Genomic DNA, 27783 nt, shown 5'->3' with positions numbered 1-27783 from the left:
TTAAGTGACATCGTACGGACACCGCATCTGGACGTGTCTACGACACGTATTTGCTTCTTTGCAAGCTTTGGGAATGTTAAGGGGGTAATCAGTTGGACTGAATCATCTGACTGTTTTGTCGACGTTCCCATTGTAGCGCCTTATAATCCGGTGCGCCTTATCTATGGAAGATATAGGACCAAAAACTATTTTTTGGGGGTGCGCCCTATAACCCGGTGCGCCCTATAGTGCGGAAAATACGGTATCCACTATTGTCCGCTGCGACAACAGACAGATCTACCGGTAACTCAGCTTTACCACATTTCCCATCAGGCCGCGTTTTCTCCGCCCCTTATTTTTGATTCGTCCGTAGAACACATAACAGAATAAATCTCTAAAATAAATACATTACAAAAATATACAGTTGCAAATACATATTATACATGGTTACATATATTTACGAAGAAAGACGGTACACCGAGAGAGTTTTCAAAGCTTTAATAATAATAATATAACTTTCATCCCAAACCGTGCCTTTGAAAGCTACCAACACGCTAATAGGATCACGCTCGCAATGTATCGAACATATCTGTGAATAAGAGGCACCCCGCAAATGTGAAATTCAGAGTGAATCGCCTTGAATTTCCTTCTCACAAGTATTGTCATCATGGGCATCTTCCTCAGTATCGCAATGTACCTTGACTTTACGTAAAATATGTGCTAAAACATTTGCAGTCTTTCTTGGCGCACATGATCCACTGGTCTTAATCTTACCTTTTAAATTCTTGCGCCACTGGTGGCTGTTAGAAAAATTCCATAAATTAGCCGCTTCACTGAATAAGCCGAAGGGCTGAACATTTGGGAAAAAAGTAGCGGCTTATAGTCCGGAATTTACGGTAGTTTAAATTAATGTTTTAATAATGGTAACAACCAAGTTTTTGAAACAGGAATTCAAATTTTATAGTGTTACTCACATATTAGCGAATGGGGAAGTTAGTGTACCTAGGCTAAGATTTTATCATGACTAATAGGGCCGTACCAGACATGGGTGTCAGGGGGGATATCAAACTACGAATAACCCCATCCCCGAAAAGTCCCCGATAAGTATGAATGTAGCAATTCGACAGGTATCAGTTTGTTGTATGTAAGCTGTATGAGGTGGTGATGGAGGAGCAGAGTGGTTCAGGAAAGGAAGAGGATGTGTGGATCAGGTGTTTGCAGTACGACAGGTGTGTGAGAAATATTTAACAAAAGGTAAGGATGTTTATTTGGCTTTCATGGACTTGGAAAAGGCATATGACAGAGTTGATAGAGAGGTGTTGTAGCAAGTGATGGTAATGTATGTAGTGGGTGGAAAGCATTGAAGAGTTTTTATGTGAATAGCAGAGCATGTAAGATAAGTGAGTGGTTCCCTGTGTTGACTGGTGTGAGTGAGGGGTGTGTGATGTCACCATGGCTGTTTAATGTGTACATGGATGGTGTGGTGAGAGAGGTAAATGCAAGAGTATTTGGCAGAGGTGTAGAGATGATGGATAACAGTGCAATGGTGTGGCAGGTAAGTCAGTTGTTGTTTGCAGATGACACAGCGCTTGTGGCTGATTCTGAGGAAAAATTGAGAATGTTGGTAATGGAGTTTGGAAGAGTATGTGATAGGCGTAAGTTATGTGTGAATGTTGGGAAGAGTAAGGTGATGGAGTGTTCATGTGATGAGTGGACATGGTGTTGGAAATAAGGTTAAATGGACATGTGCTGGAAGAAGTTGAAAGCTTTAGCTACTTGGATTGTGATGTGGCTGCAGTTGGTGGAATGGAGTGCGAGGTATTGCACAGAGTGAATCAAGGAAGCAAGGTTTTGGGTGCTCTGAGGAGAGTGATGAGTAATAAGAGTATGAGTATGGATGTTAAGACAGGACTCTATAAGAGTGTGAGTTTGACAACTGTGTTGTAGGGTGCAGAGACTTGGAGCTTGAACGCAGATTTGAGAAGAAAATTAAATGTTTTTGAAGCGTTTGATTAGTATGTTAGAAGTGACGAGATTGGATAGATTGAGAAATGAAATTGTGAGAGACAAAACTGGAGTAGTAGTCGAAATGAGCAAGCGTGTGGATATGAGAGTAGAGGTTGGTTTGAACACATGGAGAGGATGGATGAGGAGCAAATGTTGAGGATCTACAGAGCAGGGGTGAATGGAAGGAGACCATGAGGAAGGACGCGATTGATGTGCATGGATGTTGTGAGTGCACTGGAGGAAAGGGGTCTAAATGTGGTGGAAGCTAGAGTGGAGAGGTGTTGTGAAAGGATAGTTGGACGTGTGGACGCGTTCTAAGGGATGAGCAGGGCACCTGCATGTCAGAGCACAAACACCAAGCATGAAGTCAAAAGAACTGTCTGTAGACCTGCGAGACAGGATTGTCTTGAGGCACAAATCTGGGGAAGGATACAGAAAAATTTCTGCTGCTTTGAAGGTCCCAATGAGCACAGTGGCCTCCATTATTTGTAAATGGAAGACATTTGGAACCACCAGGACTCTTCCTAGAGCTGGCCGGCCTTCTAAACTGAGCGATCGGGGAAGAAGGGCCTTAGTCAGGGAGGTGACCAAGAACCCGATGGTCACTCTGTCAGAGCTCCAGCGTTCCTCTGTGGAGAGAGGAGAGCCTTCCAGAAGGACAACCATCTCTGCAGCAATCCACCAATCAGGCCTGCATGGTAGAGTGGCCAGACGAAAGCCACTCCTTAGTAAAAGGAACCTGGAAGCCCGTCTGGAATTTGCCAAAAAGCACCTGAATGACTCTCAGACCATGAGAAACAAAATTCTCTGGTCTGATGAGACAAAGATTGAAGTCTTGGGTGTGAATGCCAGGCGCCATGTTTGGAGGAAACCAGGCACCGCTCATCACCAGGCCAGTACCATCCCTACAGTGAAGCATGGTGGTCGCCGCATCATGCTGTGGGGATGTTTTTCAGCAGCAGGAACTGGCAGAATAGTCAGGATAGAAGGAAAAATGAATGCAGCAATATATAGAGATATCCTGGATGAAAACCTGCTCCAGAGCGCTCTTGACCTCAGGCTGGGGCGAAGGTTAATTTTTCAGCAGGACAACGACGCAAAGCACACAGCCAAGATCTCAAAAGATTGGCTTCAGAACCACTCTGTGAATGTCCTGGAGTGGCCCAGCCAGAGTCCAAACTTGAATCAGATCGAACATCTCTGGAGAGATCTGAAAATGGCTGTGCACAAACCCATCCAACCTGATTGAGCTTGAGACTTATTGCAAAGAAGAATGGGCAAAACTGCCTAAAGATAGGTGTGCTAAACTTGTGGGATCATATTCAAAAAGACTTGAGGCTGTATTTACTGCCAAAGGTGGATCAACAAAGTATTAAGCAAAGGCTGTGAATACTTATGTAAATGTGATTTCTTAGTTTTCTATTTTTAATGAATTCAAAAAAAGTAAAAAAACAAACTTTTTCACATTGTCATAATGGAGTATTTTGTGTAGAATTTTGAAATAAGAGATTAAATTAATACAATTTGGAATGAGGCTGTAATATAACAAAATGTGGAAAAAGTGAAGCGCTGTGAATACTTTCCGTTGTGAAAAGTTGGACGCCCGACGTAAAAGATGCACTCCCCGGGCAGACATTATTTCAAACACTGGATATGGACAGCTACCATACCATTCATCGATAAAATCTTAAATCAAAACTTGAAACACACACACCTTTAATGTATTTGCCGTCAGTAAAATAGTTTTCCGTGCTTTGCCATGCAGTGAGCAATGTCATGGCTTGCTTCAGTGGTGGCGTTTGTAGCAGTTACAAATGTTTTCAGGGTCTGTGTTTGTTTGCCATATCTGGACACAACGCGTTTTATTGTCTCTGCCATGTCAGACTCATCATTGAATTCATGTTCATGTTTCGTCTTGTCATGACGTGTAACACTTGATGTGCGAGGTACAACGCCATACCTGCCAACTTTTGAAAGTGAAAAAGCCTAGTAACTACGGTCAGGTCCAGGACGACGGGGTGGGGGGATGGTATGATCAAAAGAAAGTTCTTTAAAGCTCAATAATGTATTTAATATAACAAAGTCATAGAAACCCCTCATAGTTATCTTTTCTTTTCAATATTTGATGCAATAATTAACAAAACATTTATTTTTTTATCATTGAAGAAATATTATTCAGTGTTGGTTCTAGGGTTGGTTTTCAGTTTAATTTGGAAACTTTTTACTTAAGATATTCCAATATATTTGTGAGTGAATAATTATATAATTGATTTTGATCAGTTTCGATATGAAATAATAATAACTTTGAATAAATTGCATCGTCAATTACATGCGATGTATGCCGATGGAGATTTTTCCTTTTTTTCGGAGTTCCGTTTAGTGGAGTGAATTACGTCACACGCTAAGCCAAAAGTTCGACATCCCTGCGGCAGATGGAAATCTTTGTGCCCAGGCATACACCAACTGTAAAGCAGGGGTAGGGAACCTATGGCTCGGGAGCCATATATGGCTCTTTTCATGAGTACATAAGGCTCCGAAATAAAATGTAACTATTGCTCATCTCTCTGTGGCGTTCCAAAATCAAGTGATTTCATCCCGATTTTGGTCCATATATAGCCGAAGCAAATTAATCCAGAAGTACGATAAGAAACCATTTAAATTGATAAATAAAAACACTGGCAAACGACTTTGATTGGTTGAGCAGTACAGGTGGGCGGATCACTGCACACAGCGCAAGGCACTTCCTTCCCTCTCTCTCGCTCAGTGCAGTCTACACCAAAAGTGAATATGACTATATGCTTATCATTTGCATTTTTTACAAAAGAACTTTTTTTTTCATGCACATTGTTTTGAAACCAATATTAAGGACAAATTTCATGGAAAAAAATCGCCTCAACACTCTTAACTGAAGGTGGAAGACAAATTGTAAATAGCATATTTACATTGATTTGGGACACAGGATTTGGCATTATGATCCTGTCATACATTTGATTAAATCATCAAATGACACACAGTGAAATAAAATGTGCTGAAGAATTAGCTTTTGTTTAGAGAGCGTGTTTGGCAGTTTTTTTCAATTTTGTCTGAAAATATATGATGTGGCTCTCTCAATTTCTTTTTAAAACATTTTTTGCTTTCATGGCTCTTTGGGTCAAAAAGGTTCCTGGCCCCTGCCGTAAAGCCTCTAAATAACACAGCACGCAACTGAAAATGTCTAAATTTCACCTTAAAATGCACATTTTTATATATAAAATTTGGATGTATTGCTCTTTCTTTGTTTTTATTTTGGATGATAAGTCTAAAGTTGTTATGATCTTTCAATAAGGTGGTAGATTAAAAAAAAAAGAGTATCTTACACACTTGCAGGTGTAAGGCATACATTTGTATATCTTTTTGTCTGTTAAGAAGGGAATTAAAAAGTTTTTTTATAAAATCCGATTCATCAACGCATCGAAAGAATAATTTACTAATTATTTGTTAATAAAATAATCGTTAGTTGCAGCCCTAATTCAGACTAAAATTTGAGGAAGTATCAAACCTGTGCCATCAGGAGTGCTGCATACAAACGTTGGCAACATTTTCACTGTGGCAGTATCCTGCGTGGCTTTCGAAAGGCCATTTTGGATCTCGGTCCTCATTAGACTTTTGACCTAGAGAAACGTAGCACACCTTCATTAGCACAGTTTTACAACAAACACACTTATGTAGCTCACCTCCAGCAGCTTATCTGTCGTCAGGCGGAACTCAGACAGACTTTGCCCAATTTGCCTCGATTGCTCGGCTAGTCTGTAGGCCACGGCCGTCACCATGGCGGCTCCTTTACCGCTTCCGCTCTCCGAAAGGAGGAAGCGCACATCGGAATCAGGAACAAGACGACGGACTGCCTTATGAAGGCGACGGGCGTACCTGAAGTAGATTTTTTTTTGTGTCACAAATTTGGATCACTGGTCTCAAATTGGAATGGGGGGCGCCAATGTTTCCTTGTAGCTGCGCACGTGCGCCATCGCGCACTGACCGCACATTCTTAGCGCACAAGAAAATCTAGCCAGCTCACAAAAGTCAGGGCTCGAAATTGCTAATTAAGAAGCGGATTAAGTCAAAGTTACAGTGCATGAAGGAAAAAATACACAGGTTCCCCTGACGCTGTTTTCTAAATGCGGTATTTTGAAGTTAATGTCAAAGCAGAACGAAGTTGAGTAAAGTCAGTAGAGTTTTTCAAGAACCGGCTTCTTCGGCTCGGCTCACTAAAGAGAACCGCCTCTTTCAAGTTCCAAACGTCTCTTCAGGTTGTTTTTGCTTCTTTCATTCCTACACGACCAAATATTATTTAAAATTGTGCACAAAATGACTTAAAGGAAGGGGGGAAATAGAAAAAAAAAGAAAAAAAATACCAAAATGAAAAAGTAGTGAAAAGCTGAGAAAAAGGAAACAAAGGGAAGAGAAAAAAGAAGGAAAAATTCAGAAAAAAAGCCAGAAAATAAACCAAAAAAACAAAGGAAAAAAGTAAATAAATAAGAAAAAGAAACAGCTAGGAAAAAATAAACATAATGAGATTTTTTTAAAGGAATTTAAAAAAATCGGAAAAAAACAGGAAAAGAAGAAAAAGTTTGTGTTGCATTCAAATAATTTCCAATTATACCAAGTCAATCTTGTTGCCAACATTGTACTTCCACTAAAGAAATGTGATTAAATACAGTTCTGTATCGTGCAACCGACTAGATAAGACCCCAAAAATGTTAGTAGAATGCGACAAAAGATACCAGGAGACAAAAGAAATGAAAATCTTGTGAAAGAATTGTTGTAAAAACAAATGACGTTTGTAGGCCGTACAACCTTTGAAATAATAAATTAGTCAATTCCTTCAAAAGTGACATTTTCTTTTGCATTGCACGGAAACTCAGCAAAATGTAACTTGATGTCAAGTTTTCAACATGTTTGATGATTCAGTTGCCAAACTTGGGATGGCCGTTGCTCACTGTTGTTTCAAGCGTTGCTCGCCGACTGTGAGTGAACGCTCAGACCCGTGGAAAATTAGAGGGAACATTGGGGGGCGCTGAAACTAGGGTGAAGTTGGGCCAAATGGGCTATTCCACAAAAACAACGCTGACACACATTCCGCTGTTCTTAAAGTGACAGTGTTTAATATTTATCCACTAGATGTCACTGTAATGTACACATTACATTAAGTGAGTCCAAAGACTACAAACTACGGAGACTGAAAGTGAGCATAAAGCAGCATCAAATTTTCCAAATTTCACTGAGCTTTTCTCAAACAAAGACAAAAAGAGGGGAAAAATATTTTTTACTTAAAAAATGAATTTAAAAAAATAGAGAAGAAATGATAAAAGGAAAATGGAAATAAAAACAGAAGTAAGGAAAAACAAAGTAAAAAAGGACAATAGAGAAAAATTTAAAAAAATGAAAAAAAGTTTTTATGGTTTTCATTTTTCTTTTCCCTTTTGTCTTGATTTTCACTTTTCCCTTATCATTTCATTTTTTCATTCCACTTTTCTGTTTTCTGTCCTTCTACTTATTTATTTTTCTCTTTAGAATTTTTCCAATTTTTCTTTTACTTTTTTTGTGACTTTCAATTTTGTCTTTTCATTTTCCCTTTCTTTGTCTTTTTATTATTTTCATTTTTCCCTTTTTTAAATTGTTTTTTCATTTTCATTTTCCTTTTTTTCTAAGTATTTATTTTTGTCTTATTTATTTTTTCATTTTTCTCCCTTTGTCTTATTTTTTTCCATTTTTGTGCAATTATCCTTTTCTTTTCTCATTTCTCTTCTTTTCAAAATTAATAAGGTGCGTTTTGGTCACTTTGAGTCTCCGGATCTTTTAGCACTCGTTTTCGGTGGCTCGACAAAATACAGCCACATCTAGTGGTAAAGTAATACACACTGTCACTTTAACTTTCATATTAAGGCAGGGGCCTCAAACTATCATTTTCGAGTCCGCGGGTTTTAGACCCCTGGTTTATATTACAAACATTAAAAAGATTAATTCAGTGGTTCTTAACCTGGGTCCAATCGAACACTAAGGGTTCTGTGAGTAAGTCTCAGGTTCAGTGGAGCCTCTGCCGTGGAGATTGAGACATGCAAACTCATCATGTCTATACGCAATGACCCCGCTTAGTCATCACGGGCTGCAGATGATCACGTGACATTGCATGGCTAATCGGTTCTGCTTGGATCTTAACACACTCAGGAGTGCAAAACTGGAGTACACACTAAAAGTGAGTACACACTAAAGTAAAAGTTTCTGAAGTTCAATATCCTGTGTGGCTAATATGATTCTGCAGAAATGTTTTAATTTTCTGTCCATGGATTTCTGAGCTGGGGGATATTCAATATCTTGTGCTTTTCCACCTTCCTCTTGAGGATGTCCCAAGAATGTTCTATTGGGTTAAGATCTGGAGACATGTTTGGACAGTCCATGCATTTTACCCCTTTAGAATAGCAATGGTCATCTTAGAGATGTATTTGGGGTCATCGTCAGGCTGTAAAAATGCCCTGTGACCCAGTTTTTTGGAGGTAGGGCATCATTTCTTGCTGTAGTATTTCACAGTACATGCTTGAATTCACGTTTCCCTCAAAAAATGCAACCCCCAACTCCAGTTGCACTTATGCAGCCCCAAACCATGACATTCCCAACACCATGCTTGACTTTAGGCATGACACAAACCTGTTTGTACTCCTCACCTGGTTGCCGCCACAAATGATGTTCTATTGAACATTATAATGTAATCTTTGGAAAAATGTGAGGTGTGTACTCACTTTTGTGACATACTGTATGTGTAGCAACATTTTTCAACGTAACTCTAGTATTACACGAAGGAGTAGTTACATTTATTTTACATTTATAAGTTGCATCGTGCCCTTTTAAGGACAGACATTATGCGGATGTGGCCCTTGGTTAAATGGAGTTTGACCTCCCTGATATACGCTGTTAATTTAAGGACAATATAAACTGTGAACGGCTCATCAGGATACTCGTCGGCAGTCATTTAAAAAATGACACCATCCGTGACAAAATAAAGCAGGGGTTGGGAACCTATGCCTTCCTGACCATATATGGATCATGTTGTAAGTACATATGGCTCAGAGATCAAATAGAATGTGCGCAACAACTTAATGTAAAGTCACATTCCGAACAGATTGTCGCATGTGCGAAACCATGGCAAAACTGACTGGCAGGTGGGTTCGGTCCAGGATATTTAGCACACAATTTTAACTACAGTTTACAGTCAATGTGTCACACCAACAGACCCTGTTTCCTTTTTTGGTTGTAAAACACTAAATAATCCTGCATATTTAAATGAAGCTCACTCAGCATTCAATGTTCATTGTTCAGACACTTTATAACCAAAAGGCACACAACAAACTTTAAATACCCAGTAGCTCTAGCAAAGCAGTTAGAGCAATTGGATTGGGTGAGTGGTCGGAATAGAAGGAGCAATACACAGGACAGGACCCACACACTCCTTCTCGCCCAGCTCTATATGTGTAATGGGTGTAATAATAACCTTTGGTTTATTGAAATTCCTACTGAAATATGTTTGTATAGTTTTTGTATAAGCGTCCTGCAATGACGAGTCCAACAGTGCCACCTGCTGGTATGGGGTAAGGTTTGGTTTGGCTTCTGATTTTGTGACCGGAATGCGGATGTAGAATGCAGTCTCCAGTGCGCTGCTAACGGTAAGCCACGATCTTTTGGTGCTCCGCAAAAAGTTAATTGTAAACATTAAAACCACAGCTGACAAATATCTCAACATGCACAGTAATGTGATTGATGTTGTAAGCTGTTTGAATTTATTTTCGTTTTGTTTCTGTCGCCATTTATGTTAGTTAGTTAGTTAGTTAGTTATGTTGTACTAAAATGCTAATTCCCCTTATAGTGTTGAAAGCCAGCGGAGGTGCTAACCACATGTTGTGGATATGTTGAGTGACTCATTGCAGGTAAATTGCTCCCGTTTTTACACTCGTTATTGTCATTATTTGTATTTTCTCATGTATATGAAAAGGATGGTGTTGGTTAAAATTCAGAAAAAAGATATGTTGAATTAAAAAAAACACTATACGATCACTTGTTAAAAGTATCTTGTTAAAATGTATGTAAAAATGTATTGTGATGGTTGATATTCTAAAATGCATTTTATGTAAACTGAAAAGAAAACTATTTGATATGTTTAGAGCAGTCTCCAGCGCGCTGCTAACGTGTTGAAAGACAGCTGAGGTGCTAACCAAATGTTGTGGATATGTTGTGTGACTCATTGCAGCAACTGTAATAAAAGCCTCATCATCCAATCTAGCGTGAATGTGGATCCTTGGTGGGACGGGTACACCGCAGTTACATATGCATTACCTTAAGTAACTGCGGGAGGTAGAAGTATTTTAAGCGGTGTATTTATATTGATATGGGACACAAGCTCTGGCATTATCATTATTTCATAGATTTTATGAAATCATCAAACATAGCACAGTGAAATAAAATGTGCTAAAGAATGACCTTTTTTGGGGAAAGTGGGTTTAGCGCATTTGTTTCACTTTGTCTTATAATACATGGTGTGGCTCTCTCTCAAAAAAAAAATCAAAATCAAACTATTAATGCTTTTATGGCTTTTTGGGTCAAAAGGGTTAATGACCCTTGGAAGAGAGGGTATGAGACAAAACATCTAGGCTCAAATCATCACAGATGTTCAAGAAAAAACATGTGTCATGAATTTGAAAAACAATATTTTTTTTTACTAAAGTAGGGTTTTTGTGAATGCGAATAAGAAGCTGGTGGGATTATGTAGCTCCAACAAATTTAAGAAACACTGGTTCAAACAGTATTCATTTAAAACACACCATTTTCCTTGACTCACTGTGGATGCATTTTGTAGAGAGATCCGTCGATGCCAACAGTTGTGCGCAGTCGGGCCACACCTTTGTTTTCTTTGAGTCTCATGAGGATACCTGCCAGCACTGCTGCAATCAGGTTGGCAGACCGGAAAGACACAATCGTGCAGACCTAAATGAAACAGGGGACACACATTAAAATAACAGGGATTCCTTTTTACAAACCACTTATTATGTGTCCAGGGACAATGCATAACTAGAATTTGTCCCAGATGGTCTGATTTAATAGACAGTCAGGGTTCACCCTTGACGTATCACATCAATCGGTTCTAAGGCAAGAAGACACAATTGAGGAAGTTGAAAACAATTTTGACATGAAATTCTTATATTGAAATGAAAAATAGGTATAAATGATAAAAAAATATATCTAAAGCAGGAGTCCCAAACTTGCAGCCCAGGGACCCATTATGGCCCCCAGGATAATAGTTTGAGGCTCCTGCCTTAAATGAAAGCTAAAGGGACAGTGTGTATTATTTTTCCACTAGATGTCACTGTATTCTGTCATGCTACCGAAAACAAGTGCTAAAAGCACAACGAGAGAAAGCAAAATATGGACACTCAAAGTGACCAAAACGGACCTTATTACTTTTAAAAAGAAACAAGAAAAATAAAAAAGGTAAAGACAAAATGGACAAAAAACTCAAGAAAACTCAAAAAAGGAAAAGATAAATGAAATAAATAAATAAAATAAAACGAAAAAAAGAATGAAAAAATAAAATAAAACCGTTTAAAAAATAAATTAAACAAAAAGGGACACTTAAGAAAACAAGGAAAAGAAAAAAAATTCAAAAGAGAAAAGAGAAAAATGAAATAAGGAGTAAGACAAAAAGTAAAACTCAAGAAAAATTAAAAAAACAAGAAAAAAAAGAGAAAATTGCTTCTTTTCTCTATAATTTCTTTTTTACTTTCTTTTTCACAGTTTTCCTTTTTAGCGTTATTTTCCCCCACTTTTCTTTTACATTCCCCGTTTTTGCTTTTTTTGTTCATTTCCTCTTCACAATTTATTATTCCTTTAAACATGTATTTTTCCCTTAATTTTATCCTTTATGAAAGGCTGGGTGAACATGGAAGAAAAAGACTGCTTTTTCTCACTTTCAACTATGAAGTTTGTAGTCTTCCTGGAACTCAATTTTTGAACTATGTAAATAGTACAAACAAAATAGGAGGAGGAGTAGCTAGATATGTGCACAAAAGATTTAAATCTAAGACAATACAAAACATGTCATTTGTAATCGATGATTTACTTGAATGCCTTACAATAGAAATTTAAATGAAAAAAAGGAGAAATATTATAGTCAGTTGTGTCTATAGATCACCGGGCTCAAATCTTGAAACCTTCACAAACTGGGCTGAAAAAACATATTGAACGATTGGCAACAAAACACTTCATTTGTGGAGATTTCAACATAAATCTAACGAATCCAAACAAACATAAAAACATTGATGACAATATTGATATAATGTACCGTATGAGTTTGTACCCAACTTTATTAAGGCCAAGTAGAATTACTTCACACAGTGAAACACTCATTGACAATATATTTACAAATAATATTGAATTTACAAACGACAGCGGATTACTGGTTTGTGACATTTCTGATCACCTACCAGTATTTACAGCGTATGATGAAAAGGTTACCAGACAAGAATCAACTATGGAATATATTTACAAACGAGTTAGAACTAAAGAGACTATTATATCACTCCATGAAGATTAAGTTAAAAAAACTGGAATGCTATATACAGGGTGACCCAAAAAGATGTGTACCCATATTTTATTCGATAAAAAAATAATTTTTTTAACAAATGTCTTTTCTGTTGCAGGACGTGAAAGGTGAACCTATGGATGATCATTTGCAGCTATAGTTGCCCTGAAAGTGTCTTGGACAAATCAGCAGAAGATATTCTCCCTGGAGACCTATTTTGCGACAAAATCATACCAGAGTGTACAGATTCAGTTTCGAAAGCGTTTCCATTGTGGCAACTTTCCATCAAAATCAACGAAAAAAAGGCCCGATGATCCAGTGCTTGCTCATGGCCACCCAGGCAGTACATTTAACGGAATGAAGCGTCCTCTGAAGCACTTCTTCTGGAACCTTCGAACCCCAAAAAATATTGATTTGCTGTTGACGTGCCCGGAAAGCAAAAAATGGGCCTTATCTGAGAACCAAACGTTTTCAAGAAAGTTTTCAAGCACATTACAGAACCATTCACACATTGTTACTCGCTTTTCCTTGTCAGCATCAATTAATTTTTGCTTTATTTGGATTTTGAATGGGTATAGGTGCAGATCAAACGTAAGAACACGCCGCAGTGACTCCCCTGTCATTCCGAGGTATTGGCTGCGTCTACGCACTGATTTCCTAGGGCTGCCTCCTACTGAGTCCCTCACTGCAGCAATGTTTTCTTCTGTCCTTGCACTCTTCTTCCTGCCTGAATAAGGCCCAATCCCATTCCTCTCACTTGGCCCTGAGAACCCTCCAGTGAGGTCCCTCCATAGGGAAGTCCCCTCAAGTGAGAGGAGTGCAAGTGAACATTGTTGCCTAATTAATTGGACGGCACTTGCAAGGTTCCACCCCAGTAGCTGTGTTATTACCGATCGCCTGACAGCTCATCACCTTCCGTTTCTCCAAACTCCAAACGGAGGAGAAATGCGCTAAATTGAAGACGGCTTCGGCGCTATGTAGCGATGATTCATCTTTACAATGTACGTCCACTGATTAAAAAGATGACGCAGTTGGTCAAATACAGTAAGGGTTAACATAGTACCCTATGTATGTGTAGACATAAATGACAACCTACTTGTTATTATCTTAATGCCATTTTAAGACATATAGTAGGGGTCTTTAACGTGTGACACGATGAAAAGTAAACAAACACAACAGTCCACCTGACTCTTAAGCTGACATAATATCGTCACCAAGCTTCCCTGTACGACCCAAACATCTTAGTTCATCAGGAAATTAATTCAAAAGAGTTGTCATTGGATATAGAAAAGATCATTTCTACATTTTTTCATGATGCATACATTACAGTAAAAATTGGCCTTTTTCTTTTCTATGCCCACATTTATGTCTAAATTGTTTAAAGGGGAGGGGCCGATGCCCCGACGTGTCAAAAAGACGGAAGACGGAAGAGAGAGACGGGGGATCAGATTGGAGAACGGGAGATGGGAGGCCCGAGGAAGCCTCGAGTGACAATAATTCGGCTAATTGGATGGAATTCACTTAGCTAGATAATCTACGAATATAAATCTGCCCCCGTGTGAAAATGCCTGTCTCTTGTTAATATTTTTTCCCTAAAATTAAGAAATGAGCATGCATTGTTAGGAGAATAAAGTTTTTGTTTGGTTAATGGAGTCAGATAACTAATTCGAACACTTTGGTAAACGCTACATTTGTATTATAGTTTTTTTTCCCTAACAATAATTCACTACCAAGTCTTGGGAAAAAAGACTAAAAAAAAAAAAAAAAAAAAAAAAACTTCAAATGATCTTTGAAGGAATTAACAGAAATTATAAGATCATTGATAAGTGTGAATCATGGAATATTCCGAATGAAATTTAGCGCATGTGGCAGGACTTTTTAAGTTAAAAATGGCTTTATGTTAATTTATTGATAAAATATGTCAATCAAAATGAATGTTCTAAATATTTGTATTGAGTAAGTTTGATCTTGTAAAAGTGGTATTCCAAAAGCAGCATGAGTTTTACTTTGTCTTTTTTGGTCTATGTTTTTGCTTTATTTGCAGTGTCTTATGGATTATTGAAACAAATTGTCATTCATTTTAATAGCTTTTTTTTTGATGGATTATCAAAACAAATTGTCATTCATTTTAATAGCTAATCCACAACCCAAGTGAGAATGAGCAGCGCAAAAAATGGATGGATGGATGGATATAATCACTAACGTGCTATCTTCAAATTAATGTAACATAAATGTTTTTTTAAATGTGAAAAGAAGCTGGAATAGAAAGCAAAACGGCACCAGGCTTGAGACTCAATAAGTCTATTTTGGCAACAATACCCACGTGTTGAACGGCAATGCAGTCTTCGTCTGATGGCTCCACACCAAGTCTTGTTAAAAGGTCTTTGACCTTTGTTAATCCCTCTTTACTCCTGACAGAGAAAAAAAGAGTGACACTGTGTTGTAATCCGCTTCTAAACTTTAGGAGGTCAAGACAAAGGGAAGGGTCAGTAAGGGAAATTTTCAAAATTGAAACTCTTTTATAACAATAAATAAAGTATGACGGTTACTGTTTTTCTCATTTTTTCCTGAAGAAAGCAGAAAATGTTGTGTAAAAAAGTAATTATTACTTAATTTATGCAGAAATTATAGTTCAAGATGTACTATTGCCGGAGGAGGCTGGAAAGGCTGTGACTCAACTGAATTTAAGGAAATATAAAATATATATTAAATGGTTATATACAGTGGCTTGCGAAACTATTTGGCCCCCTTAAACTTTGTGACCATTTGCCACATTTCAGACCTCAAACATAAAACTATAAAACTGTAATTTCTTGTGAAGAATCAACAATAAGCGGGACACAACCATTAAGTAAAACACACTTTATTGGATATTTTAAACTTTTTCAACAAATAAAAAACGAAAGAGTGGGTGTGCAAAATTATTCAGCCCCATTGAGTTAATACTTTGTAGCGCCACCTTTTTCTGCGATTACAGCTGCAAGTCACTTAGGGTATGTCTCTATCAGTTTTGCACATCGAAAAACTGATCTTTTTTCCCATTCCTCATTGCAAAACAGCTCGAGCTCAGTGAGGTTGGATGGAAAGCGTTTGTGAACCGCAGTTTTCAGTTCTTTCCACAGATTCTCAATTGGATTGAGGTCTGGACTTTGACTTGGCCATTGTAACACCTTGATATGTTTTTGGTGAACCATTCCATTGTAGCCTTTGCTTTATGTTTTGGATTATTGTCTTGTTGGAAGACAAATCTCCGTCCCAATTTCAGGTCTTTTGCGGACTCCATCACGTTTTCTTCCAGAATGGTCCTGTATTAGGCTCCATACATCTTCCAATCAATTTTAACCATCTTCCCGGGCCCTGCTGAAGAAAAGCAGGCCCAGACCATGATGCTGCCACCACCATGCTTGACTGTGTGGATGGTGTTTTGAGGGTGATGAGCTGTGCTGCTTTTACGCCAAACATAACGTCTTGCATTGTTGCCAAAAAGTAAGATTTTGGTCTCATCTGACCAGAGCACCTTTTTCCACATGTTTGGCGTGTCTCCCAGGTGGCTTGTGCCAAACTTTAAATGACACTTTTTATGGATATCTTTAAGAAATGGCTTCCTTCTTGCCACTCTTCCATAAAGGCCAGATTTTTGCAGTATACGACTGATTGTTGTCCTATGGACAGATTCTCAGCTGTAGACCTCTGCAGTTCATCCAGAGTGAGCCTCTTGGCTGCATCTCTAATCAGTTTTCTCCTTGTATGAGCTAAAAGTTTAGTGTGACGGCACGATCTAGAGTTGGCAGTGGTCTGATACTCCTTCCATTTCAATATTATTACTTACACAGTGCTCCTTGGGATGTTTAAAGCTTGGGAAATCTTTTTGTATCCAAATCCAGCTTTAAGCTTCTCCACAACAGTTTCTCGGACCTGCCTGGTGTGTTCCTCGTTCTTCATGATGCTATCTGCGCTTTTAACAGACCTCTGTGACTATCACAGTGTTGGTGCATTTATACAGAGTCTTGATTACACACAGGCGGATTCCATTTATCATTGTAGTCATTTAGATCAACAATGAATCATTCAGAGATCCTCACTGAACTTCTGGACAGTTTGCTGCACTTAAAGTAAAGGGGCTGAATAATTTTGCACACCCACTTTTTCGTTTATTATTTGTTAAAAAAGTTTAAAATATCTAATAAAGTGTGTTCCACTTCATGATTGTGTCCCAATTATTGTTGATTCTTCACAAGAAATTACAGTTCTATATCTTTATGTTTGAAGACTGAAATGTGGCAAAAGGTCACAAAATTCAAGGGGGCCAAATAATTTCGCAAGCCACTATATATTGAGTGTTAAAGTTCTTTCCAATTTAACTTCACAATTTGGGGATTTTCTTGTATAAAATCGCTGAATTTTGACATTTTATTTAGGAATATAATTACAACAATTAGTATATAACCAATTCCTGTGCTGAACTTTTACAGATTTAGAGTGAAGTCCGATTCTCTTGCTTAGGCAAGGGCAATAGTGGGACCAAGGATTCTGATTTAGCACACACCTCAGCTCCAAACATTATTATTAGAGAATAATATTTCCAATCTAACAGCAAGTCAAGCCATCCAGGCTTTCTGGTTGCATTGATATTTTTTTTATTATCGAGGATTACCCAAGGTATTTATTTATGCAATATATTCAAAAGGTACAGCGCGTAGACTTCATTTATAAGTTGAAGGTGCTGTACGGAAATTGAAAAAGTTCTACTAGCTGATGCCATTTGATGCTTAAATCATCATCGCGGCCTCTGTCAAGCTGCTTGTGGGGCTTCTTTTTGCATCGTTTATTTGGAGTTTAGGTTGGCGTTTGGACCTTATTTGAAACAGTTCTTACTTTTACCAAAGTCATGCTATTCATTAAAAAGCATATGTGGTGGGTTGTTGGATCCCTTAACCACTAGGGTTGTATGGGCACAATTTCCTGTGTCATGAGCAAAACAGCCTGGTGGAACCTATCCCTTTCCAGGCCAACAAATGTTTCCACCCAGTCTCGAACCAGAGACCATTCGTGTGTTAGGCAAATGTGCTAACCACCGCACTACGGAAATCTGCAGTCTCTGACGAATTTGTTTTTTGATCCGATATGGCTCTTTCAATATTTTGGGGTGCCAACCCCCGAGCTAGCTTGTTGTTCTGCCTGCAGAGCCTGTTAGAAAAGTACCGTATTTTCCGCACTATAAGGCGCACCTAAAAGTCTTAATTTTTTTCAAAAGCTGACCATGCGCCTTATAATACAGTGCGCCTTATATATATGGCTCAATATTAAATCGCAAGGTCTCGAGACTTACGCAACAGCCGCCGACTCGATTTCCCCCCGAACGTGGAGTAGTCTGCGGTGTATGCTGGGATTTATATACCGGCGTTTCATTGGCTAACCAATGTGTCAATCATCAGTTAAATCGATCGCTTTTGGCTGAAGTTATTCGGAGCCTCGGATTGGCTAGAGGGCCAAAACAAACCCTGCAATTGGCCGAAAAAGATGTGTCAATCATCCGTTAAATCGATCACTATTGGCTGAAGTTATTCGGAGCCTCGGATTGGTTAGAGGGCCAAAACAAACCCTGCAATTGGCCGAAAAAGATGTATGAATCATCCGTTAAATCGATCACTATTGGCTGAAGTTATTTGGAGCCTCGGATAGGCTAGAGGGCCAAAACAAACCCTGCAATTGGCCGAAAAAGATGACTGAATAGCAAGCTTGCTAAACTACGCCATAAAGAAACATGTTTCATTAGTCTGTATTTGTAAATATTTTACTCTCCTGGATTTACTACACTCACGTTTGTATCATTATTGAACGTGATGGCTGCAAGAGAACTTAGGTGAGCTATGCGGCTTTATATTTTCCCTATTATCTTGTTTTAGAACGATCTTGATGTTGCTGTGATGAGTTGAGTGAATTAAACTCAATTCCAAGTGTTTATTGTCATATGCACAGTAAAGTTGCGAGCGAAAAAGAAAATAGAAACTAAGAAATGGTTGGCATTTATTGAATCCCAAGACTTTAACCTTCCGAATGATATTTGGAACGATGCATTTGAGTGACATCGTACGGACACCGCATCCGCACGTGACACGTATTTGCTTCTTTGCAAGCTTTGGGAATGTTAAGGGGGTAATAACTTTGACTGAATCATCTGACTGTTCTGTCGACGTTCCCATTGTAGTGCCTTATAATCCGGTGCGCCTTATCTATGGAAGATATAGGACCAAAAACTATTTTTTGGGGGTGCGCCCTATAGTGCGGAAAATACGGTACTTGGGCAATAAATGAGCTAATTGTTCTTACTTTACTTATTTGATTTATACTATTAAAAATGTATTGTTTATGAAAGCACTTGAATCTACCTTGATTATATTTATCTATTATTAAATTAAAGGTAATTGATTATTGATTGGGTAGATTTTGATGATGTGATTGAATTGTTGTTAAAAAATGAGACAGTTACTCAGTACTCAAGTGGTTTCAAGTACTTTTTTACTTTTACTCAATTAATTATTTGGATGACTTTTTACTTATACCGGAGTCATATTATTCTGAATTACTTTTACTTCAGTAAAATGGCTGGCAACAGGCGGCAGTGGCTCAGGAGGTAGAGCGCTCGTCTTGGGTTAAGAGATCGCAGTTCGAATCCCGTCTCCTCCATATTACATGTCGAAGTGTCCTTGGGTAAGACACTGAATAACTAATGCCCCCAACACTGAATAACTAATGCCCCCAATAAAAGCCTTACATGGCTGCACGGCCGCTATTGGGAAATGTGAAGCACACTGTAAAGCGCTTTGGGAAGTCTTGACTTGAAAAGCGCTATATAAATGCAGATAATTTCATTTCATTTACCGATATCTGGACCTCAAATGTACATCAAAGTTCCTTTATGTCACAAGTTTAAGTTTGAGAATGGCTGCAATGTCACTGACAGATGACATTTTACAGGTCCTGTCAAACAAGAATGGCTAACCCACAAAAAATGTAAAACAATCTGACCTCCGCTGCCATGTGTTACACATAATTCAGGCCAAAAGGTAGTCAAAACATTTGTGCAACTTTGAGAAATTGTTTCTGGCTCCAGTACATAAGAAAGCTGTAAAGGCAGGAATCAAATCAGCCGTTTCTGTAGAAGTGTTGAATCTTAAATTGTAACTTGCACGTTTGCATATCGAACACCAACATTTGCTGAACATTGGCATTCATTTCTTGCCTACTCTTACCCTTTGACCCCCACATTTTGGCCTGTTTTATCGTTTTTTTTCCCTCCACGGCACGGGTCGGGAACCTATTGTTCGCGAGCCATATACAGCTCTTTTCATTTGTACATCTGTTTTAGAAAAAAAAATACTACCATTCATACTTTCTCCATGTCAATTCATTTTAAAGCATCGAGTGGGGATCTTTTTTGACCCAAACAGCCATAAAAGCAAAAACATTTAGATTTTTTGGGGGGGGAGACCTAGGGCTAGTTGCGTCATTACCTTTATTTAAAGGTTCTATTGACTCACTGATGAATTATTGTATTGCTTATCCGGCTAGTGACCAGGATTCCGTGGCACCCCTACAAGAAAGATCACAACCTGAAAGACGCACACCTTGGTTAACTGAATCTGCACAAAAATGGCACGCTACCAGGCTTGCAGATTTCCGTCAAACCCGGTGTGACAGGCAGCTTGTTAAGGTATAAAGTAGCCCTTGCCTCTGCAAAATCAGTCCTTTTTTCGAAGGTGATTGCGGCACGAAAGAATAACCCTAAAATCCTCTTTGACACTGTAGCATTGCTAACAGGGCAACAGATTATTCCAGATAGTTCTACCCATTTAGCCCATAACTTTATGGTCTCCTTAATAAGAAGATTCAACGCATACAGGAAGAGATTTCTAAAGACCATCTAAATACGTCACATGTACAAGGTCTGAAAATTGAAGATGCGCGAGATGGTGGCTGTCCGGTAGTTTTTCACTATTTAGTGATCTGTCGCTTGATAATCTTATACAGGTTGTAAGTACGGCCAAACCGACTACTTGCCTGTTTGACCCACTTCCAGGTTCGCAGATTAAAGGTATTTTTGGGGTCCTTGCACCTTCAGTTCTAAATATTATAAACACATCATTCAGGTGTGTTTCCAGCGTCTTTTACGTCCGCTATCATCAAACCTACACTTAAACGACCCAACCTTGAACCAAAAAGCTTACGTAATTACAGACATTTGTTGAACCTTTCGTTTCTTTCTCAAGTATTTGAAAAAGTAGTGGCACAGCAGCTGAATGATTTTGTATCTGAGAATAATCCTTTCTAATCTATTCAATCAGGATTCAGGGTTAATCACTCACTGAGACAGCCCTGGTCAAGGTAACCAATGATTTTCTAATGGCAATGGACTCTGGCGCTTCATCACTGTTGCTGCTTCTGGACCCCAGTGCTGCCTTTAACAATGTGGACCATAAAATCTTACTAGATTGGTGGGAAAAACTGATTGGTCTCTCAGGAACCGTACTCTCATGGTTCAGATCCTACCTCTAAAATAGGACGCATAGTGTTAAAACATGTCCCAAAAGCCAGTTTCTGTAGCCGGGGATCGTCGCGCCAAGGACCCCTCCCTTGGCCGCTACCCAGCTCTCTACGCACCCGACCCCTTTGGCCCCTCCTACGAGTGGTGAGCAGGCCAAAACGGCTTCAAAGAAATTCTGGTCCATCATCCGGCGTCTTAGGGGGGGAAGCGGTGTGCCATCAACACTGTGTATAGTGCCGATGGAGCGCTGCTGACCTCAAACCGGGAAGTTGTGAATCGGTGGGCGGAGTACTTCGAAGACCTCCTCAATCCCACCGACACGTCTTCCTCTGGGGAAGCAGAACCTAAGGACTCTGGGTTGGGCTCTCGTATCACTGGGGTTGAAGTCACCGAGGTGGTCAAAAAACTCCTCGGTGGCAGGGCCCCAGGGGTCGATGAGATCCGCCCGGAGTTCATTAGGGCTCTGGATGTTGTGCGCGTGTCATGGTTGACACGCCTCTGCAACATCGCGTGGACATCGGGGACAGTGTCTCTGGACTGGCAGACTGGGGTGGCGTTTCCCGTTTTTAAGAAGGGGGACCGAAGAGTGTGTTCCAACTACAGGGGAATCACACTTCTCAGCCTTCCTGGTAAGGTCTATTCAGGGGTACTGGAGAGAAAAGTCCGCCAGGAAGTCGAATCTCGGATTTAGGAGGAACAGTGTTGTTTTTGTCCTGGCCGTAGAACACTGGACTAGCTCTATACACTCTGCAGGGTCTTTGAGGGTGGATGGGAGTTTGCCTGTCCGGTCTACATGTGTTTTGTGGACTTGGAGAAGGCATTCGACCGTGTTCCTCGGGAGGCCCTGTGGGGGGTGCTTTGGGAGTATGGGGTACCGCACAGTCTTATCCGGGCTGTGCGGTCCCTGTATGCCCGGTGCCAGAGTCTGGTCCACATTGCCGGCAGTAAGTCGGATACGTTCCCGGTAAGGGTTGGGCTCCGCCAGGGCTGCCCTTTGTCACCGATTCTGTTCATAACTTTTATGGACAGAATTTCTAGGCGCAGCCTTGGCGGGAATGGATTCCGGTTTGGGGGCCTCAGCATTGCGTCACTGCTTTTTGCAGATGACGTGGTGCTGTTGGCTTCCTCAGGCCGTGATCTTCAGCTCTCGCCGGAGCGATTCGCAGCAGAGTGTGAAGCGGCTGGGATGAGGATCAGCACCTCCAAGTCCGAGGCCATGGTTCTCAGTCGGAAAAGAGTGGTATGCTCCCTCCGGGTCGGGGAGGAGGTCTTGCCCCAAGTGGAGGAGTTCAAGTATCTTGGGGTCTTGTTCACGCACGAGTGAGGGTAGGATGGAACGGGAGATCGACAGACGGGTCGGTGCAGCGTCTGCCGTCATTCGGACCATGTACCGGTCCGTCGTGGTGAAGAGGGAACTGAGCCAAAAGGCAAAGCTCTCGATCTACCGGTGGATTTACGTTCCTACCCTCACCTATGGTCATGAACTTTGGGTCATGACCGAAAGAACACGATCCCAGATACAAGTGGCCGAAATGAGTTTCCTCCGCAGGGTAGCTGGGTTCTCCCTTAGAGATAAGGTGAGAAGCTCAGTTATCAGGGAGGGACTCGGTGTAGAGCCACTGCTCCTCCGCGTTGAGAGGAGCCAGTTGAGGTGGCTCGGGCATCTAATAAGGATGCCTCCTGGACGCCTCCCTCGGGAGGTGTTCCGGGCATGTCCCACCGGCAGGAGGCCCCGGGGGCGACCCAGGACACGTTGGAGAGACTATGTCTCTCGGCTGGCTTGGGAACGCCTCGGGGTCCCGTCAGATGAGCTGGAGGAGGTGGCTGGGGATAGGGACGTCTGGGCTTCCCTTTTAACACTGCTGCCCCCACAACCCGACCTCGGATAAGCGGAAGACAATGGATGGATGGATGGATAGTGTTAAACATGGTGAAATTACATCTAAGGCCTTTAGTGTGACCTGTGGCGTTCTGTAGGGTTTAGTATTTGTATCCCTTCTTTTCAGCATTTTCATGCTTCCATTAAATAAAATCATTCGCAAGTATAATATCAGTTTCCATTGCAACGCAAGTCGGAAAGCCAGGACGGGAGACAGAGCGTGGTCGGAGATCGGAACAAGTCGGGCAACCGGGACGGGAAAACGGAGCCTGGTCGGAGAGCAGAAGCAAGTCGGGCAGCCGGGACAGGCGACGGATGGTGGTCGGAGATCAGAACAAGTCGGGTAGCCAGGACAAGCGGGAAGCCAGGGATCGGGATTAATACAGGAAACAAAATCAGGGAGGATACGGGTAGCCGGGACAGGAGAATGGAACTTGGATCGGGGATTGATACAGGAAACAGAATCAGGCAGGATACGGGTAGCTGAGATAGGAGAACAGAGCTTGGATCGGGATCGATACAGGAAACAGAATCAGGCAGGGTATGGGTAGCCGGGACAGGAGAACGTGATCGATACAGGAAACATTGGACGGGATAAAGCAGGATACAGGAACAGGACGGGAGCAGAATGGGAGCCAGAGTCAAAGATGCTTGCCTTGCATGTGGGGGGGTTCGCTGACGGACTGACCAGGAAAGAACGAGAAGATTGTGCTCAAATAGGAGGGTGAATAATTAGGGAACGAGAAGCAGTAGGGTCTGAAAGAGTGACCCCAGGTGAGGGCAATTGACGAATCATGATAGAACCCCCCCTCAAGGGACGGCTCCAGAAGTCCAAAAATAAAAAAGAATTTGGTACTCCTCAGACCGGGCCGATGCCCCGGAGGAAGGCGCCCCAGCATCAGCATCCAGAGGTGTGGCAGGAGTTGAACCAGGAGGAGGCTGAATGGACGGACGCCCCTTGAATGACCCCGTCAGAGAGCAGGCTGGTCGGAGTGTCTCTGGTGGAAATCCCTGATGAGGGTACAGTCCAAAATCTGCCTGGTGGGGACCCAGGACTTCTCCTCTGGCCCGGAACCCACCCAATCCACGTGATATTGCAGGCCCCGACCCCTCCGCCTGGAGCAGAGACGGCGTCGCACGTTGTAGATGGGACCCCCGTCCAGCAGACGAGGGGCTGGAGGCGGAGGGGCTAGAGGCGGAGATGCTGGTTTGATGTGGGAGACGTGAAACGTCAATGGACCCTCATGTTACTGGGCGGGCAAAGCCAAACCGCCAACAAACTGACAACCCGCCCTACAGTGAATGGCCCCTGGGACCGGGGAGCCAACTTGTGAGATTCCACCCGGGGGGGAAGGTCCTTGGTGGACAACCAAGCACTCTCGCCCACCCGGTTGACCGGAGTCCTCTGGCGGTTGGCTCCGACGGGGTACGCGCTGACAGGCCTGGTGCAGCGGCAGAGAGGCAGCCTTGGTCTTACTGAAGACCTCCTGAAGCTGGTGGCAGCAGACGGGAACCTTGGACAGATCAGGCAGTGAAGGGGTGGACACGGTCCACCAGTTGAAGTGAGGGTAGTGCTGAACCAACCAGGGATGACCCAAGACGAGAGGCTGGCTAGGAGAGGGGACCAGGTGGAACCGGATCTTCTCAAGATGGTTCCCCGAAAGCCTTATGTTCACATGCTCATTAACGTGTGTCACTGTACCCAGCAGTTGACCGTCCAGAGCTCAGGGTTGGAAGGGGGAACGCTTTAACAAAATCCTCTGGGCTAAGGCCATGTCAAGGATGCTGACCTCAGTGCCAGAGTCAACAAGGGCGGACAAGGACTGTGTGGAAATGGAACTAAGAAGGTGGGCCTGGAGCACTGGTCTTGTAGGTCTGGGTGTGGGCTGCGCTCCAAACGTCCGGTGAGGTCCCCCTTTTGACGGGCACGATGAGACCCAGTGTCCTTGCGCGCCACAATTAAAAAAAGACCCTCAGACAGACTGACAGGGACGAACGACCCACCTGCATAGCTTCCAATGGATCTAAATGGGTCGCAAATGGTGGCTGGGATACCGAAGTACAGGAAACTGAATCAGGAGAAATGAGTTTGGATTGGGGATCGATACAGGAAACAGAATCAAGCACGATACGGGTAGCTGTGACAGAAGAACGGAGCTTGGATCAGGGATCGATACAGGAACCAGAGGACAGGATCGAGCAGGATACAGTAACAGGACGTGAGCAGAACGGGAGCCAGAGTCAAAAATGCTTGCCTTGCATGTGCGGAGGTACGCTGACGGACTGACAAGAAGTGAACGAGAATGACATGCTTAAATAGGAGGATGAATAATTAGGGAACGAATGGCAGCTGGGGCTGAAAGAGTGAGCGCAGGTGAGGGCAATTGACAAATCATGATAAAAATGTTAATTATTGGTCAGTGACTTGTACTCAAACACTGCTCTCAACATTGACAAATGTAACATCACCCAGAGTGACTTGGTCAAAAATCTAGGTGTCACATTTGGCCACAATCTGTCCTTCTACACACACATTAGGAATATTACTAGAACAGCTTTTTGTCCATTTTCACAACATTGTTAAAATTCCCTCTATGCTGTTCCAGTCCGATGCGTAGATTATAATTGCGTTTGTTACCTCCTGTCTCGATTACTGTAATGTACTACTTTCCCATCTCCCGAAATCCAAAATCAAGAGCCTGCAGCTGGTACAAAATTCTGCAGCAAGGATTTTATAACAAGGACAAGAAAGTTTGATCACATTACCCCGATTTTAGCTAACCTGCATTGGCTCACTGTCAGTATAAGATATGATTTTAAGGTTCTATTTGTATTATACAAAATCATGCATGGACTCGCTCCCTTACATATATATCATGTATATCTTTCACTTTTAATTTTCCCCCTATGTTCCTGTCCGAAGCCTTCGCTCTAAAAATGCTGGTCTACTAGTGATCCTAAAAGCCAAGAAGAGATCCGAAGGTTCGAGAGTGTTCTCTTCCGTTAATGCAACATCCATTGAAGCCTGCTCATCTTGGAAGGGTGATTACCTAATGTGCGGTCCCTTCTCAAGGTTTCTTCATTTTCCTCATGCTGAGGTTTTTGACTTTTTCCTTGACATTGTGTAGGTTTTAGAACAGGGGATGGTGTAAAAATAGTTTGCAATAGTCTGTAATCTGTGCAGCCCTCTATGGACTTCTTGCGATTCAGGGCCATACAAATAAACAGGACTTGACTTGACCTAAAATTCGACAGGAATGTCACAAAACGTTTGCAGTGTTTTGTGACATTTTTACAAAGGAAATCTGCTTGTACCATGTTTTGAAATCCTTTTTTAAGACTAAAATGACAGGACAAATAACACTCGGCTATACACCTCTAAATAATCCTTGATTAGGAAGCTCATTAAATAATCCATGTTGACTGTTGAGACACTTTATGATGAAAAGCCACAAAACAAACTGCTAAACTCCCAAAACGCCAACAAGGCACCCAGATCAATTTGAGTGAGCGGTAGAAATGGGCGGAGCTACACACAACACAGGATAAGCACACTCCTTCTCCTCGCCCAGAGCCTTCGGCACTGAAGGTAAATACCTTGGTATCATCGTTTGCAAGGTTTTGTGACATTTTTACAAAGGAAATCTGCTTGTACCCTGTTTTGAAAGAATTTCTTAGGATGAAAATGACAGTACAAATAAGTCTCAACACTCTTAAGTAACTGCGGAGGGGAGACAAACTTTAAGTGGTATATTTATATTGATATGCGACAACCACTGGCATTAATAATAGCAATTATCAAATTATCAACCGTCACAAAGGAAAATAAAATTCGCTGAAAAATAAGCTTTTGTCCGGGGAGCGTTTCTAGTGGTGTTGTTGATTTATATGGCGTAGCCCACACAAAAAAACTAAATATTTTGCTTTTATGGCTCTTTGAGTCAAAAAGGTTGACGACCCCTGCTCTCTAGTACTTGTTTTTCCTCCTACGTTTGATCACTTTGTGTTACAGTGTTAAACAATAAATGGTTGTCCTTTTTAGTCTGTTTCCAGACAGGAGAGCCAAAATAATGACACACACTAAGCCTTAATGCCTAAAGTTCAACTTACTTCTCCATGGCGGACACATGCCTGGTCTCAATCTTCCCTTTGGTAAGAAGCTCCGCAGTGATCCTTCCCTCGAACAGCAAGCCCTCCCTCGCCATCTTGACCAAAACGAGACGGACCAGTTCGCCCATGTACATTCCACTGACCATTTTCTCAAACCTGTAACCCAAAAAGCTGAAGTTGTCATTCTACTTAGAATATTTTGGACATTACTTTCTAAAGGCAAAGATAAATCCGCAATTTGCTCCCTCTTAGCAGGTATATGAATTGCATGACTATCTTGCAGATGGTCTGCATTTTTATAGCACTTTTGAAGTCAATAAAGATCGCCCAAGGCACTTTACAATGTGTTTCACATCTACCCATTCACGCAAATACTCACACACCGATAGCAGCGACAACCATGCAAGCTGCCTACCTACCTGCTTATAAGGGGCATTAGGAGTTCAGTGTCTTGCCCAAGCCGGAAATCAAGCCTGCGATTTCTCTGTCCCAAGTCGAAAGCTTAAACCTTGAGCTACTGCCGCTGCTATCGGTGTGTGTGTGTGTGTGTGTGTGCTAATGGGTAATCATGAGGCACATTGCAAAGCGCTTTGGGAAGTGTTCAGTGACTTGAAAAGCACTATATAAATGCAGACTATTTACCATTTACCAATAAAAGCA

General features: G+C 41.3%; 1 protein-coding gene across 3 annotated transcripts in view; it reads right to left on the bottom strand.

The window, feature by feature from the left end:
* LOC148368133 (hexokinase-1-like) overlaps positions 1-27783 on the bottom strand; it is a 141066-nt gene that overhangs the window by 63790 nt on the left and 49493 nt on the right. For all 3 annotated transcript variants that reach the window (XR_015850371.1, XM_088334848.1, XM_088334849.1), the window contains 5 exons: positions 27124-27279; positions 14913-15000; positions 10850-10995; positions 5700-5892; positions 5525-5636 (listed from right to left, as the gene is read on the bottom strand). Coding sequence is in view for 2 of the 3 variants with exons in the window: in XM_088334848.1 (XP_088190974.1) it covers positions 5525-5636; positions 5700-5892; positions 10850-10995; positions 14913-15000; positions 27124-27279 (695 nt within the window). In the remaining variant the exon portion in view is untranslated. The remainder of the gene's footprint in view (positions 1-5524; positions 5637-5699; positions 5893-10849; positions 10996-14912; positions 15001-27123; positions 27280-27783) is intronic.

This window comes from Urocampus carinirostris, chromosome 4 (genome assembly GCF_059441175.1).
Source record: "Urocampus carinirostris isolate Australia breed hairy pipefish chromosome 4, RoL_Ucar_1.0, whole genome shotgun sequence".
Classification (NCBI taxonomy): Eukaryota; Metazoa; Chordata; class Actinopteri; order Syngnathiformes; family Syngnathidae; genus Urocampus; species Urocampus carinirostris.
Note: the sequence above shows the minus strand (reverse complement) of the source record. Positions and strands in the feature narration are given on the sequence as shown.